Below are 16,161 nucleotides of genomic sequence, written 5' to 3' on the forward strand. Positions count from 1 at the left end.
CCATGTCTTATATAGATTTTCACGAGATTTTCGAAACTTAAAATTCGCAAAATATTTTGATATCGTTATTTTTCGTTTTCTCAAATTCTGTTGTATTTGTGATTGTTTCGTGATATTTTTTTGGAACATGTGTTTCATCCCGGTCAGTAGAGGGAGAACATGGCTCCTACAAAATGTACCTAATTTCTTCATATAATCGGCAACAAGTATTGAAACTCAAAGTCATAAGGTATCTTTTCAACAATGGCGGAGCTTTTGCCAATATGTGCAATCGATTTCCTCAAAGAACCAGAAGTGGGCAACTGCTGGCAGATCCAATCCACGGGAGACTCCATGTCCTGCACAAAATCATGCATGTTTCTAAGCAGAAGCTCCGGGATCGCTATCTTTTTCGTGTTCGTCGTCACCACGATCGCAGCTTGCAGATATTCTTGTTTTGACCTCTCTAATTCTGCTGTCACCCCTTCAGCTGTGTATATTTTCACCTGTCAGGATGAAAAGGTAGGTGAGCATGTATCATGAATCAAGTTCAACAAGTGTTTCAGTTTTTGCCCTGTTTCATTCTGAAACGATGATACGATGTTAGATATTGTTGATACGACATCCAACGCCATAAAATCTATACACAGACGACTGACGAGTTTACATAACAATTTGTGTTTTTTCCCCTTGTTAATTGGTGATGATCTATTCGATCAATATTAAATTTCGCTACTATGTTAGAACTCGACATTTGTGACGGCTTTGTTCTGAATGGAAAGTAATAAATTAGTGCTTTCTCCATGATTTTTATTTTTCTAAGAATAGTAATATATTGTCAAAAATAAAAAACCATTTATATATAATATTGTTCATTTTTCATAACTTTTTTTTTCTATTTTCACGCATTCCAAAATAATTATTACTTTTAACTAATTTTTTTATTATTTCCAAAAATTAATTTATGGTATTAATTATATTTTAAACAAAATTATGTAGTCTAAAATTTTAAAAAATTTCTAATTATAACCCAAAATCTATATTAACATACGATTTTTGTAAAAATAACCCAACACATAATTTAATTACGAGAAAATTGTTTTTTTTTTTTAATCTTATATGTTTGTCTATTTGCGATTTTAATAATTTATATCATAAAATTTCAATTTTAGTCTTGCATATTCTGATTTTTGCTAACTTTAGTTCTTTTCATCGATATTGCAGAAGTGACAGACATTACATACGTACGCATCACATCAACACTGAGTTGGTCAAACATCTGCGTCATGTCGGAAAAATGACAAAAAAAACAAAGATAGCGGACTAAAACTGAAATTGACAACACAGATGACCAAAAATACAAAGAAACAAACATACAAGACCAAAAAACAGTTTTTCCTTTAATTATTTTGATATTATACGCCAATAAATTAATATTTGAACTTACTGCTGGAGATGAACGGGTGCCACAGCACAAGGCGAATGTGACATTTGGATCTGTTTCCTCAACTCCATATAGTTCTTGAATTACCATCATTTTATTATTCCTCTCGTCTTTTCCAATAATCTATTATGTAACACATGCAAAAATAAATAAATTTGCATATCTGGGAATGTAGATTAAGTCCAAATTAATTAGGACACAATATATAGTAGCTAGCATATCCATATATATCATATATATATATACCTCTTGGGCTAATGAATCTGTCGATTTCCTCAAAATACAATGTTCAATTTCTTGCGCACTGAATGTGTTCCCAGAGATATTCAAACTTGCCTGATCAATCCACAGGGAAAAAAACACAAGACATGAAACTTTCAAAAGGAAAGCAACTCAATTCCTAAATTAGATTGCCAAAGACCTACATATTTCAAAAAACTAACAAAATATGATCATTAAATTTGTTAATATCTATAAATATGAAATAAAACACAAATAAAAATTAAAACGGTTGTAAGATATATTGATTGCTACTTTTATTTCATTTTAATACAGGAGTTAATTTCTATTTTCTCAAAAGATGTTTCGTGTTTGTTTTAATAATTTACCACATATCTTATAATTTTTTTTATTAGATAGAAATATTAATTTCTTTCAATTAATAATAATGCAAAACAAAAAGAAATATGGAACTTAACATTCTTAGTATCTTAAAAATAAAATTTGATTTAATAAATTTATCGTTTCAAATTATTCATTTAAACACGAGCTTACATTAATTAATTTTTTAAAAGTACTGTATATCAACATAAAATAAATAGATTTTAAAATAACAACTTTAATTCATAACAAATATGAATTTAATCACTAGAGAGTATATTATATATTTTGTAGAAATAATACAAATTAATATATTACATTAATTTTAATTTAAAATTATAATTTATTTCACATTTTATTCTCACATTGTTTAGTTAAAAAATTTGATACCCGAAAATTATTAAATATTTTGAATTAAAAAGTTTAATCAAATTTTTTTATACCCCTACGGGTAGTTTAATTATTCTATATTATTATTATAAAAATGATGATTAACTATTATATAGTACAATTTTAAATTATTTTTTTGCAAATCAACATTTTATAATAATGAAAATTAATGGATGTATGGATCAGGAAATGAAAAAAGAGAGTAATGAATTAGGGTAATCTTGTCAAAAAATAAATAAATCATTCAAGTAGAGTACATTTAATTAAGCAAAATGAGTGTAAGTATCATTTCCCTTTAATTTTTTATCCTCTAGTTGGTCAAAATTTTTGTTTTTTACTTGATCTTACGTAGCAGTAATATTTAGTATTCTGTCAGGTACTCCGGCTAAAAAAATGATAAAAGTGGAAAAGAAGCCAATATTGATATTGGAGACTAAATTTTGCAAATTAGAGGATCAAAACGCTATCTAAAAATCAACTTATGGGATGAATTTCGATCGATAGGTAAATATGTTCTTGATTTTTATTCACTAACCTTGTTGATTAGTGTCAGTAGTTTTTCACGGCCGGAGACTGAGGCAACTCCATATTGAAGAAAACCCTGAGTTTAAAGCCAAAAAATAAAAAAATCCTTGAGAAGATATATTATTTGACCATATATTAAAGCATTATTACATTTTCAACTATATTGACTGAATATTTAAAACTTTTGACTGATAATAAAATATGTATTAGTTAAAGCATGAATATTACATTTTCAACCATATATATTGACTGAATATTTAAATTAAACTTTTGACTGATTATCAAAAAATCATTAATTATTTTACCAAATTTAGGCAAAGAAAATTTCAGTACGTACGGGGTTGAGAAGAGCAATCTTTGACATACAGTAAATGGATGAAAATAACGACAGTTTGGTAGGACCAATATAAAATTAGTGGTTCTTGACAAATTTTAGTGGTGTATATATATATATATATATATACCACTAAAATTTTAGTATAGATATTATTTTATGTATAGTAAATTTTCATGGAAAATGTACTTGGAGTAATTTCTTCCTATTTATTTTGCGTTCGAGTTTTTATTTTATTATAAATTTAAAAACCAAAGTAAATAAAGTTAAAAGGGAACAAAAAGGGTATACGTGCATGACACAAGCGTTGTACATGTTGATCCAAAAGGCTAGTTTTTGCTGATGACTGGAGAATCTCAAATCCACCTTTTGAAGACCATCCATCAAAACCCTGAATTAATTAAATGGGAAAAAAGTTACCACAGTACTCTAACAAAATGCTATGATATATATATATATATATATATATATATGTATGTATGCGTGTATCTTGTTACTCACTTCAGCTTTTGGAACAAAGAAACGGAGCTCGAATTTTGGATGTATTTCAGATCGATAGAGCTTGATGTGAATATAACCAAGTTTTTATAAGGACCGATATCCCTCGGCACAGACTCTTCAGAATCAAATATACCATAGGGATCTTGTTGTCGCGAGTCTTTCTGAGACATAAGGTTCGTTTTCGATGAAATCGTGCTCGTTTCTGATGCCCTGAAGCTAATAGAAAAGTTGGAAGATCGAGTTATTGGACCAGATTTTTCCAAGTCCATTGCTCTAGCTGTTCGAAGTGATCTCACAAATATGAAAATCAGGCACTTGGTTATGTTTTCGGATAACTTGTTTGGTGCCCATTTGTGGATGCTGTCTTCTGCGGAGAGTAATGGGGTGGAAAGAACCTTAGGAGAGATATCTCTAGTGGTTTCAACATTGCGATCTTTCTGTTACACGATATTCAAGATTTTGTGTTAGCTTTTATTACAAGTGAAAATTTAAATGTTTTTGAAAAATATTGAATAATTCATATCATTAATGACCTAAAATATAATATTAAAAAAATTAATTAAAGTTTCTTGATAAATTACTTACACGAGGGGTCGGATTTCTTGGCTCTTTTCGAGGAGATGGAGACTTATTCGAACCAACAGTACTTCTTTTAGGCTCTTTTCCTTGAAAATTCCCAGTCCCATTGTTTAGAATATTGTCCTTCGAAATGATGAATCCTTTAGAATTCATCGATTTTTTATCATCGAATATTCCGAAGTCACTCATGTTATGGTAATCTCCTTTTATAGCCTTGCTGATAAAATGGAGGGCTTTGGTATCGAATGTCACCTTCTTATTGCAACCTTGGACAACATCGGAATCTTGTGGAACTGGTAAAGATTCATGGAAACTTTTTAAAATCCCACGTCCTGGCTCGTTCTTGAATTTCGATTCGAGATTGAGTTTCCTTTCATGTTTTACTTCATCTTGAAGCTGGTTGATCTGGCTTTCGAGTCGGGTTATCTCGTTTTCCACCATGGCCAACTCCACTAGCAACTCTTTCATCTGTCCAATTAATTTTGCAAATTCTCTTAATCCTAATATGCATGCATGTACGCGTGGTCAACAATTTTAATTAGTTTAATTATCGCGTTTTTTTATTAGTTTTTCTTTCGTTTTCCCATATTATGCTTATCTAACATAAAAATAAATAAATAAAAGAATAGACTAAAATTAAAATTTAACAACATAGATGAACAAACTTGCAAATTTCTTGACAAATATGCAATTTCTCTTAGAACTTACCTTGAGAGGCAAAGAGTTTGGAATACTCAGAACATCACCAGCATGCCGTTCGTGCAATCGATGAAGATACTCGTGCACATTTTGTTCATGCTCCAACATCTTGTGAAGCACATAAACCTTGGAATAATTAATTTTCGATTTAATTAATTAATTAAATCTTGGAGTCACTAGAAATTAAATAAAAATTTGGAAAATAAAATAGTACACAACATTATTTAGAGACTAGTTAAAGTCACCCATCACCTATAGTGTGCTGTTAATTAAACCTCAGTATCTGTGCATTATCACATGCATGCACACACACACAATTTAATTTAATAAAAAGAATGTGCAAAATCAAGCCCATACCTCTCTTTCGAGCTCCTCCCTCTTTTGCAGTCTTGATAGCTTCTTCTTGCTCTATACGAACAAAAGAGTTCATTAATTTTTAGACATATAAATTCATGCTAAAGATCACTCTATATATATATATATATATATATATATATATGATGTTTGTAGTGAAATTTATTGAATTTGGAAATCTGGAAAACAAACTAGAAATTACTTACATCTACTTTTAATTTATCACATGTACATGCTTACTTTAAACAATCACGATTTAGTAAAAATAATAATCTTTGACTATATTTCATCAACCAAATCATGAAGAAGTTCAACAATAATATCTCCATATATTTAGAAAATCCATCCATATATATAATCTTATCGTGCTTTTTTCGATTGAAGACGACGACAACCGGGAACAGACTCGAGATTTGATGAGAGTATCGTTAATGAAGGGGGCGACGACTCAACAAATTCACTTGCTAAGACTATAGAAATTTGAGTTTTAAGAAAAATAAAATATATATGAAAAAGTAACTTTTTTTAAAAATAAAAAATAAAAAATAGGGGGCAACCATCTCGTCTCAATTTTAATTTAATCAATTCCACAAATGGGAAAGAAAGCAGTTTAAAGAATTTTAAAAAAAATGTGATACATGAAAGCTTACAGCTTCCCATGCGGCCACATGAAGTGATGATAATCCATCCTGCCCGGCCATAAGTGGCAACGATCCCAACCACAGCTTCAACCTGTCCCAGGACCTAATCGGTAACACGTTAAAACATCCCGATACGGCAAGTTTTCGATCATTTAAGAGCTTGCGATCGAACAAACGGCCTATTTTTATAGCATCCTCAGGCTTTTTCTTGAAGCAAACTATGTCACTCGGCTTGGTATTTGGTGAAGTGTTGGTGTCGGAGGAGAGCAATTGTGAAAGAGAAGTAAAAGAAGAGGCCGGGGAGGATGAGGCGGAGCTTTCGTGGGGATCACGAGTTGTTGTCTGAGATCGAATGCTAATGTTTGCATTTGCTAACTTCGTTTGTTGCAACTGGTGGGACATCATGCGTAGCTTAGCTTGCAATTGCAGTTTCTTTTAGGATTTTAATTAATTTGTTGTTCGCTTGTTGGGGAAGGGTTTTAAAGAAAGGTGGATTCGTGGGTGGTTATGGTTATAATTAGTGGAAAAATATTAGGTTTATTTAAGTCTGATTTTTAAAAACACAGTGTTTTTACTGAAAATCATTGATTGATTTCATATAAGGGATTACATATTTTTAATATTATATTGGATCTCACGTGAGTTGGTCTCACATATTTATATCGGTGAGACAAGTCGAATCAATTCATATTTGGAGTAAAGAGGGTCGAATAGGAGATTTGTCTCACAAATTTGATATGTGAGTCGATCTCATTGGAGTTTTAAAGTATTTTTTTTGTTTTTCACATGAATGTGAAATGTTATTTTTCTTTTAATTTAATATAAAATGTAAGATTTAGTATATTATTTTTTGTTTTGTTATGTATGATTACGTTGGAAATTTCTTTCTCAGCAAATGTTATGTAGTTCGTTATATTTAATATATTTTTCGTAAAAATAAGAGTATAATAGATAAAGGTATTTTGGGAGAAATTGGGTATGTTTTAGAGGTCAAAAGAAGTTATTCTAAGGACTCATGTTTTATTAGATTAATGGTGATATAAAAATTTTGCGTCATGGTATTATATTTTAGACAAAAATCACCATACCACCCCTGATCTAAAAAATCAAAAAAAATATATTAAAAAAATTAATAAAAATTATCTTACTAATATGATAATTCTAATTAATTAAAAAAAACACTATTATAAAATTCTTAATTACAATATAATCTTTCAATTTTTTTGGAAAAAATTACTTAGTATGTAAATAATGTTTGATTAGATGTGGAAGATTATATTGAAAATGACAAAAACTTGTGTGAGACGGTCTCACGGGCGTATTTTGTGAGACATGTCTCTTATTTGGATCATTAATGAAAAATTATTATTTTTTATGCTAAGAGTATTACTTTCTATTGTGAATATCGATATGGTTGATTCGTCTCATGGATAAAGATTCGTGATATCGTCTCACAAAAGACCTAATCATTGAAAAGATCGAAAGATGGAAAATTGTTAATATTTCCTGAAGTGCATTATTATGAATATTGTTTTTTTTCTTCTCGGGAAAGTGAATTCTCTTTTTGTAATTAAAGAATTGAAAGAAAAATTAGGGTTACATAAATTTGGTTGTAAAGAAGAAAAGGTTTGAGAAATGATAGTCAATATTTTGTATAGATTATCAAAGTTATTATGTCAATTTGCAAAAAAAGATTCTCAAAAAATATATATTATTTGACACTAGATATTGTGTTTTCGGTTAAAATTTCATTTGAGTTTTTATATAGTAATTATCGCAAGTATATGTCGGTCATCAGACATGTTAGCACTTTGATGAAAAATTTCAAAATTAGAAAAAAAATGTACAAATTAGTGGATTAAGATTATGAATCGATCTATAACATATTTAAAAATAAAAAATGTACAGATTACAAAGACAAAAAATATAATTTCATCTTCTTTACTTGATTACTTCAGCTTTGAATTGCTTATGTTAAAATTCCCCACGTACGAGTAGTAATATTTGATGTACATTATACATATACACGAGACATATGAAAAATGGTGATTAGCCAAAATATATATATATATATATATATATATATATATATATATATATATTATATCAACACAAAACTATTATGAAACGGTTTCACGAGTAAATTTTTTTAGAACCAAAAAATTCAAGCTATATAGAAAATGATATATACCTGTCAAATGGGTCCGGGTCAGATCCGACAGGCAAAGATGTGCATACTCCCATGGCTGCTGAGTGCTTCTTCTACATGTCACTGAACAAATTCATCTAAAAATTTAAATCTATTTTCTTTTCAAAATAATCTTCTACTTGTATATTGAATAGTTTTATTGATTCACACATCTTGCATATTTTTTTAAAAATAGATTTTTCAAATCGAAATTAAACCTTACCCTTTTGTGGATATTTTCGAAATCTTTTCGAGTAAGAAATCTCACAATCCCATTGTTAATATTTCCAATAATTATTATTATTCCAATTTAATATACTATGATACTGAGAAAGAGACATTTACAAAAAAATCATTTTTGAAAAAACATAGTGTCATGCAGGTCTTATAAGGTGCCATTTGGTTTGAATGATACGATTATATTATGATAATTTATGGAGAGATAAAATAATGAAATATAAAGATAATTATTGTAATGAGATAAATTGTGTATAGTTTGATATGATTTTTATTTGAAGGATAACTTGTGTTTATTTGAATTATTGATGAAATTACCCTTCAATATTTTATACAAACTTATTTCTCCAATTCTTTATTCCGTCGCACCACTTCCCAAAATCTGTTGGATATTGATGGTAAGTGGGAAATGTCCCACGTTAGAAAATGAACACAGCATCGGTGACCTTATATTGATTTACACTTTGTGAAAATATAAGAAATATTGATCAAGGATGAAACCTCATATAAAATAAGGTAAAATGATAAATTTTCTTATAAAACTTATTTTTCAATAACTTTATTAATATGTGTGAAACAAAATTAAATGTATTATATTTTGTCACGTATCTTGGACATTTTTTAATTTTTGCTCATGTATTTACGATTTTATTTATCTATCTTTCAACTTTCCAAATTTTAATCATTTTTCATCAGACAAATCAACAATGTCGGCGTTAGGGATGTAAATGAACCAAACCGTTTGTGAGCTATTCTAAGCTCGGTTCGATAAAAAGCTCGTTTGAGTTCGTTTGTTAATCATATCAAGCCAAGCTCAAGCTCGATTTTGAGCTCGAAAAATTAATCAAACCAAGCTCAAGCCTAAAGATATTCAGCTCGTGAGCTCGCAAACATGTTTGATAATAGGCTCGCGACCTCGAGCTCGGCTCGTTTAAGTGGCTCGTAAGCTTGAGCTTGACTCATTTGTTGAGTTGACAAATAAAAATATTAGTGTTAATGTCAATGAAAGGAATTGAACACAAAACAAATAAAAATATTAGTACTAATGTTATTATGAACTTTGCAGGATACTTGACTAGTTGTTATTGGAGATGATTTTGTAATTCCTGATTTTAATGGATTCTTTGACGTCCTCCATACTTTCTCACCAGACTTAGTTGAAGTATTAAAGTGGTGAAATTATTTCATTGTTATTTATATGGTGATATCAGTGTATGATGAATATTCTAGATGTATTATTTTGGAATGTTCAATAATATATTTGATATATTTTTTTTAGCTCTTATTTGTGTCATTTTGGTTATTTATGAATTAATTTAAATTTTTATGTCTGATTTAAAATTAGTTTATAGATATATTTAATTTTTAACAAGCTCGAATCAAGCTCAAATTCGAGCTCAATTCTATGCTTTACGAGCTCGAAAACAAGACGACCTCAAGCCAGACTTGTTAAACATGCTAAACGAGCTATTAATGAATCAAGCTCGATCCTGGCTTGATTAACATGCTAAACGAGCTTTTAACGAGCCGAGCTCGATCTTTTCCCGAGCTTGGTAATTTCAAGACAAATCAAGCTCGAACCTGATAATAAAAGCTCGAATCGAGTTCGAGCCTCAAACAATCTTAAACGAGCCAAGCTCAAGCCTGATACTGTTTGATTTGGATCGAATCGTCTACATCCCTAGTAGGCGTCATGTTTATCAATATTTTGCCAACAATCTCGTTATTTTTCGACGACAACACTTGGACAGAAGTCTTCTTATCGACGGGCCCATTCTGTTAATTTGGGCCTTTGAAACCTTTCCAGCCCGTTCATTTTGCCGCTCTTCACTTTCTCCTCCATCGCCACGAAGCTGATGTCGGCAGGATTTTGCAGAAAAATAAAAAAATGGCTATGTCCTCTCTTTTCAATCACGTATCAAAAGCTCAGTTCCGCTCCTCTTCATCTGCTCAAATCAGCAAAAACATTTTAAGCTACTTCGATCCTCATGTCTACCGAAAGCAGCTAGTAACCCAGTTCCAAGGTACACGCTTGAATACAAGCAAAGCAATTTTTTGGGTACTTTTTCGTGTTTCTTTCTTGTGGGCTTTGATATATTTTCCCGATTCAATTTCGAGTTCTAGTGCCCGTTTCTTTTAGTTGCTGTACATTGTAGTGTCTTTGGTGGTTGATGAGATTTTATTTTGGGTAGAAAAAGATATGGAGAGTATGATGTTGGGAGGTACAAATGTTATGTTTTTACATTACAGAGACTTCCAATGCAATAAATTGATTATTATGGTAATCTATCCAATGCTGTCAATGCAATAAACTGATCGTCATGGCAATGTTATTGATGATAATTAATTTTTTTCCGTGTTTTTAGAGAGGTGTAGTGCTTGGTATGTCATGTCAACCTACCCTTTGTCTAACAAGATGTGGATTTCAAATGAGAGCGGCCAGATAATTTCATAAACCTCTAGTCCATATTATTTTGCAGCGAGATCTTTTGTTACTACTGCTCTGGAAGAAGTTACTGGATTTGATGAGATGAGTTCGGGCTTGCAGAGGAAGTATTACATGTTAGGTGGGAAAGGAGGTGTTGGAAAAACAAGTTGTGCAGCATCCATGGCTGTAAAATTTGCCAACCATGGTCATCCAACTATTGTTGTTTCTACCGACCCTGCTCACTCACTAAGTGATTCTTTTGATCAAGTAATGACTTCAGTTCCTGTATTTTCTTCATGTTTTAGTCAGGAATTGCAACTTGTACAGAAAATGTCTTATATATAATCCGCTTATGGTTTGCTCATAGGATTTAACTGGAGGGGGGCTTGTTCGAGTGCAAGGCATGGAATCTCCTCTTTATGCTCTTGAGGTATCCATATTTAATCAAAATTCAAATGTGCTTTAGATCTCCTGTTCCATGCACTTTGTTTTAGTGCTTATGATATGGTGTATTTTGTTGCTGTCAAAGGTAAACCCAGAGAGAATGAAGGAAGAATTTCAATCTGCTAGCCAACATGGTGAAGGCAATGTTAAACATTTTATGGATACTATGGGCCTGGGAGCGCTCGCTGACCAGGTGAAAACAGTGTTGATTTATCTTTATCTTCATAATACTTGCACCTAACCCATTCTTTTTTATCATTGTTGTTTGAAACCATTTGTCTTAAAAGTTTGAGCATCTAAATGTATTCCTGTTATAATTTTATACTTTTTTACGTCCCATCATGAGTAAGTTAAAAAATTGAGGGTATATATATATATATATACACCTCAAATTAATATCCAGGGTGTACATATCCATGTCGGTCAAGTTTCAGGAAACATGTTTTGAAAAATAAGCATCTAATATCAAATTGATGAAGCAATAGAGTTGGGCATTAGTAGTTTTGAACTCTTGACCAGACCTTCTGGCTCAATTCAATGTTAAATGTCACTTGTCTCGAAGGTCTGAGATCATAGGAGGAATCCAAACAGTAGTTTAATATTTTAACAGTTATCTTACTTTAGCTTTGAAGGAATTTGTCCACCTGGTGCTTTTTGTTTTTATTTTTCATGGTTACCTCTAACTATACGTGTTTTGTTAGTCAAGATAAGAATATGTAATATTATATTGATTTTTCCTTCATGATCAGTTGGGAGAACTCAAACTCGGAGAGCTGTTGGACACCCCTCCACCTGGTTTTGACGAAGCTTTTGCAATTGCCAAGGCATGTATTGCCAATTACTGTTGATGATAAATTATTATCTTATGTATTTAGACACTTGATGTTACGTGTCATTGCTGTTGAAACTATGCAGTGATCTTGCAGGTTATGCAATTTGTGGAGTCACCGGAGTACTGTAGATTTAGTCGAATTGTTTTTGATACAGCACCCACTGTAAGGAATTGTGTGCTTTCTTCTTTGTTCCTTGTCTGGTGGTTGTGGAAGCATGGATAAACCGTTTGTTATAGGGTCACACACTTCGATTGCTCTCGTTGCCAGATTTCTTTGATGCATCCGTAGGCAAGATGATGAGGGTAAGTATACAGTTGTAGATGTAAAAACGTTAGTGCATTGTAAGTGCTTACTGTTTGATAATGGTTACCTGCAAATTCTTGCTAATTGGACACATATATAATGACTATATAGTACCAGAAAGAGAAATTTATTTGCTTCTTTGTCATGCGCCAAGGTTTCTTTTACCAGTTCATAAAGCCCAAGCATCACAGTTTCTTTCATCTTGGATTTTTGCCCCATATTTCTTCTTCTAGTGTAAAATCTACTTGATTACTGATATATTAAGCTTTGCCATTGGTTTTTTTTAAATATAATTTTGATAGAGGGTATTGAACTTTTTTCTTCAGTCAGATCATTAGTATACATGTCACTCACTTAGATGCTCATCATCCAAGTCAGAACAATTTCCACTGTCTCACCGTTACAACGGCCATTCCCTATATCATTATCTTCTTAGTATTTATTCTATGTTCTTGCTCCTCTTCTGTTACTGTCATGATTCATGATTTTTTTATTATGTACATCATCCTAAATTTATTTAATCTGTTTGAAGTCTAGTATTTCAAGAACTAAATGTTGAGGTTTCTTGTGCTTCTGATTTAAATAATTGATATCCAATATTTCTTTCATGTTGTAAGAGCCTTCAATGTACATGTTTGTGTTCTTTCTAAGTCATTATGTTTTACTTATTTCAACAAACTGTATGAAAATATTATAAACTCCCAAATAAGAGTCTTGATGTTTCAACGATTAACTTTCCTTCTCTGGTTCAGCTAAAGAAGAAACTCGCATCAGCTACTACAGCCCTTAAATATGTGCTTGGAAAAGGAGAGCCACAACAGGATGCTGTAAGATCAAGTCATTGTGCTTTAAATTGGTTTAATAAGGTTATTGCAGGTGGCCTCATGCTTTTTCCTCAATTCTGTAGACTGACAAGCTAGAGCAACTCAGAGAAAGGATGGCAAAAGTGCGAGATCTTTTCCGCAACTCAGAGAACACAGAGTTTGTGATTGTGATGATTCCAACTGTAATAACCTATTTTTGTCTTTTATTGTAAATTTTTTAAGCAACATGGACCTATTTCCAACTGTAATAACCTATTTTCATGGTTCTCGCTCTAGTACATTAAGCTAGACCTCCCTGCCACCGCCTACTACCATTTACAACATTGTTGGAGACAATGTTTCGTTATTAAGAGTAAATAAAAATTATAATCTTCTCTCTTATATGGCAAATTACTGCTGTAGAATGATAAAAAAAGGCCATTTTTCATACAGGTTATGGCACTCCGTGAATCTTCAAGATTGTGTGCATCGTTGCTGAAGGAAAAAGTTCCAGTACGAAGACTTGTTGTCAACCAACTGCTGCCTCAGTCCGCTTCTGACTGCAAGTTCTGTGCAATGAAGACAAAGGTAAATTTTGCAGTGACTAATTATATTTTTTTATGTTTCTGGGACCTATAATTGGTGAAGACACGGGTCAATATGAGCATTTGGGAATCGGTGTGCTATTGCAGAGATTTGTTATTTGTTGCTTGCAGGATCAGAATCGCGTTCTTGATATGATCCCAAAAGATCCTGAGTTAGCAAAGCTGGCACTAATCCGGTCACACCTGATGGATGTAGAAATAAGGGGCATCCCAGCTCTCAAGTTTATGGGTGATATGGTTTGGAGATGATCCTTGCTTTCAAAAGGTTACTTTGTTATTCAAGTCAACTTTGGGATGCCTCTGAATAGTTCATATTCGTTCTAAAGCAACTGATCTTGTTTGACAGATTTGCTTATTTCACAAAACAGGATAGGGAAAAAGAACCATTGGCATGTCTTTCGCAACCGACCACGAGAGGCTTAAAACTATATTTTCCATCTTGGTTGCTCGCGTTTCAGGCTCAAACACGGTAATGCATTGCTAAAATGTGAACTATTGTTAGTCCATCTTAGCTTGAGTTTTTAAGAAAAGCTGTAGTAACACAATCTGGCCAGAGAACAGCACGAGAAATGGTGGTCTTTTTTTCAGTTTAGCTAATTGAGTTCGTGTCTGAGACATGAATGACTTCCCATTGGCCCAGAAATTTATGGTGTTGGATACACCGGTTAGTTAACTGTGTCGAGAAGTGATATTTCGTGGGGCTAAACTATCTTATTGTCCTTGACAAGGTTCTTTTCGAGTCTAAGTTTCCTTCTTCATATGCTAGAAACAGAAGATTTTGATACGTTTTCCCTTATGTTTTGCATCTGCCGTTTGGCTTTACCAAACGTCTAACAAGAATCAAGGCTCAATATGCACGATGTGATCATGTATTGATGCATAAAATTAAAAAGTATATTAAATAATTGTATTTAACTTTTATACTTTGATAATAAAAAATATGTATGAACAAATTTTATATAGGCACATAAGAGCACAAAACATTTAAGATCCAATCTAATGTATCCAAGGTATGCTACTCGATCGTATCATATCATATCTTATTTCGATGATGTATCACTGGTATGATACTTAATGAAAATTTAGGGTTCGGTTCCAGTAGATGATAGCAGTCCGAATACAGATCTCGAATTTGCTCTGAGCCTGAAATCATAAAGGAGACCATTAGAAGAGGCTCGGGAGGGTGTCCTGACGTAGACGTTAAGTCAATGATTGAGAATATAATGAGAGAGTAGCTAAGAGTGCTGCTAAAAACCAATATAGTGAATTCTGAATTAGACATTCATACCTGTTATTTATAGGAGAATACATGAGCTTGTCATGTAGTTTCCATCCTGGTCAGGGGTTTGGCCTGATCTTGGGGAGACCATTTATGGAATATAATGATATATTCAAGATGAACAATCAAGTTTATAGAATTCGAGATTTTGTCTAAAATTCAGTCACACCATGGCATCTACCTCATCCAGCGTTTCCCAACGCCGACAAAAGTGTGACCCCTCCACTTGGCACTATATTCATGTAGACCCCATCTTAGATTCCTTTTTCGCATGGTACTATATTTTAAAAATTATTATTCTTAAATGAACACCAAAAAAAAATATCATAAATTATTTTTCCGAACAGAAAAATGTAAAACTTAGCTCGATATTTTATTTAATAAAATCATTGTCAATTTTCAATTTTTTAACAAATTGTAAAAAAATGCACATAAAGAGAGCCAAATGAGATTTTACGATCAACCGATGTAAAAATAATGAAATAAAATAATTTTATTCCATCAAATTAATTTGCAGATGTGGTACATTCTCACGGAGTCAAAATTATTGATATACGTGACTACGTGAGATCCCCCGTACAATATCCTTATTTAATGAATAAAAAAATAGTACCACAAAAAAAGGAACCCTATTTTCAATGTTATACTTGAGAAAATATATTTAATAATTGCTTAATTATTAAATTTTATAATAATGAATAATAAATAAATACTTCTGAAAAATACTATAATCATATGTACTAGGTGGGTAGCATTTAATCTGCTCTATATATATATATATACTGTAAATTAATTCATCTATTTTTTTAAATTATTAAAAAAATTCATTTTTTTTATATAAATTATTTAAAACGAACAAAGAAGGAAAAAAAATGGTACAAGTGAGAGTGAGAGGGTAAAAGGACAAAGAAAGGGGAATCGCCGTCAGTTTGATGACAACAGCTTCTGAAAAACGAGACCAGATTTTAGATTCCAATTCCATTGTCCGCTTTCTT

General features: G+C 31.7%; 2 protein-coding genes across 6 annotated transcripts; one reads left to right on the forward strand and one right to left on the reverse strand.

Annotated features, from left to right (window-relative positions):
* Positions 1–6,392, reverse strand: LOC142529136 (uncharacterized). 2 transcript variants are annotated; one of them, XM_075634556.1, is made up of 10 exons: positions 6,056–6,392; positions 5,409–5,459; positions 5,061–5,159; positions 4,359–4,820; positions 3,774–4,210; positions 3,564–3,663; positions 2,949–3,014; positions 1,670–1,759; positions 1,427–1,546; positions 1–485 (listed from the first exon to the last, which is right to left on the reverse strand). In XM_075634556.1, exons 1-10 carry the CDS (start codon positions 6,104–6,106, stop codon positions 189–191), a joined length of 1,773 nt encoding a protein of 590 aa, XP_075490671.1. In that variant the 5' UTR covers positions 6,107–6,392; the 3' UTR covers positions 1–188. The 2 variants fall into 2 exon arrangements, with proteins under 2 accessions (XP_075490671.1, XP_075490670.1); XM_075634555.1 differs by having other exon boundaries at positions 5,061–5,177.
* Positions 6,393–10,268: 3,876 nt separating this feature from the next.
* Positions 10,269–14,699, forward strand: LOC142529854 (ATPase GET3B-like). 4 transcript variants are annotated; one of them, XM_075635525.1, is made up of 12 exons: positions 10,269–10,513; positions 10,952–11,166; positions 11,267–11,329; positions 11,429–11,536; positions 12,093–12,167; positions 12,270–12,338; positions 12,413–12,478; positions 13,232–13,306; positions 13,387–13,485; positions 13,736–13,870; positions 13,999–14,152; positions 14,256–14,699. In XM_075635525.1, exons 1-11 carry the CDS (start codon positions 10,360–10,362, stop codon positions 14,134–14,136), a joined length of 1,197 nt encoding a protein of 398 aa, XP_075491640.1. In that variant the 5' UTR covers positions 10,269–10,359; the 3' UTR covers positions 14,137–14,152; positions 14,256–14,699. The 4 variants fall into 4 exon arrangements, with proteins under 4 accessions (XP_075491640.1, XP_075491642.1, XP_075491639.1 ...); XM_075635524.1 differs by having other exon boundaries at positions 10,270–10,513; positions 14,234–14,697; XM_075635526.1 differs by having other exon boundaries at positions 10,272–10,495; positions 14,234–14,696.
* Positions 14,700–16,161: the final 1,462 nt, after the last annotated feature.

Source organism: Primulina tabacum, chromosome 16 (genome assembly GCF_025594145.1).
Source record: "Primulina tabacum isolate GXHZ01 chromosome 16, ASM2559414v2, whole genome shotgun sequence".
NCBI lineage: Eukaryota > Viridiplantae > Streptophyta > Magnoliopsida > Lamiales > Gesneriaceae > Primulina > Primulina tabacum.

Bases quoted from the DNA above. Each gene is read 5' to 3' on its own strand.
- LOC142529136 (XM_075634555.1), bottom strand. From the start codon at position 6,106: ATGGCCGGGCAGGATGGATTATCATCACTTCATGTGGCCGCATGGGAA. The intron at 5,460-6,055 runs GTAAGCTTTCAT...TTGTTCGTATAG, and splicing joins ATGTGGCCGCATGGGAAGCT to AGCAAGAAGAAGCTATCAAG. The intron at 4,211-4,358 runs GTAAGTAATTTA...ATCGTGTAACAG, and splicing joins CAAGAAATCCGACCCCTCGT to AAAGATCGCAATGTTGAAAC.
- LOC142529854 (XM_075635525.1), top strand. From the start codon at position 10,360: ATGGCTATGTCCTCTCTTTTCAATCACGTATCAAAAGCTCAGTTCCGC. The intron at 11,330-11,428 runs GTATCCATATTT...TTGCTGTCAAAG, and splicing joins CTCCTCTTTATGCTCTTGAG to GTAAACCCAGAGAGAATGAA. The intron at 13,871-13,998 runs GTAAATTTTGCA...TGTTGCTTGCAG, and splicing joins TCTGTGCAATGAAGACAAAG to GATCAGAATCGCGTTCTTGA.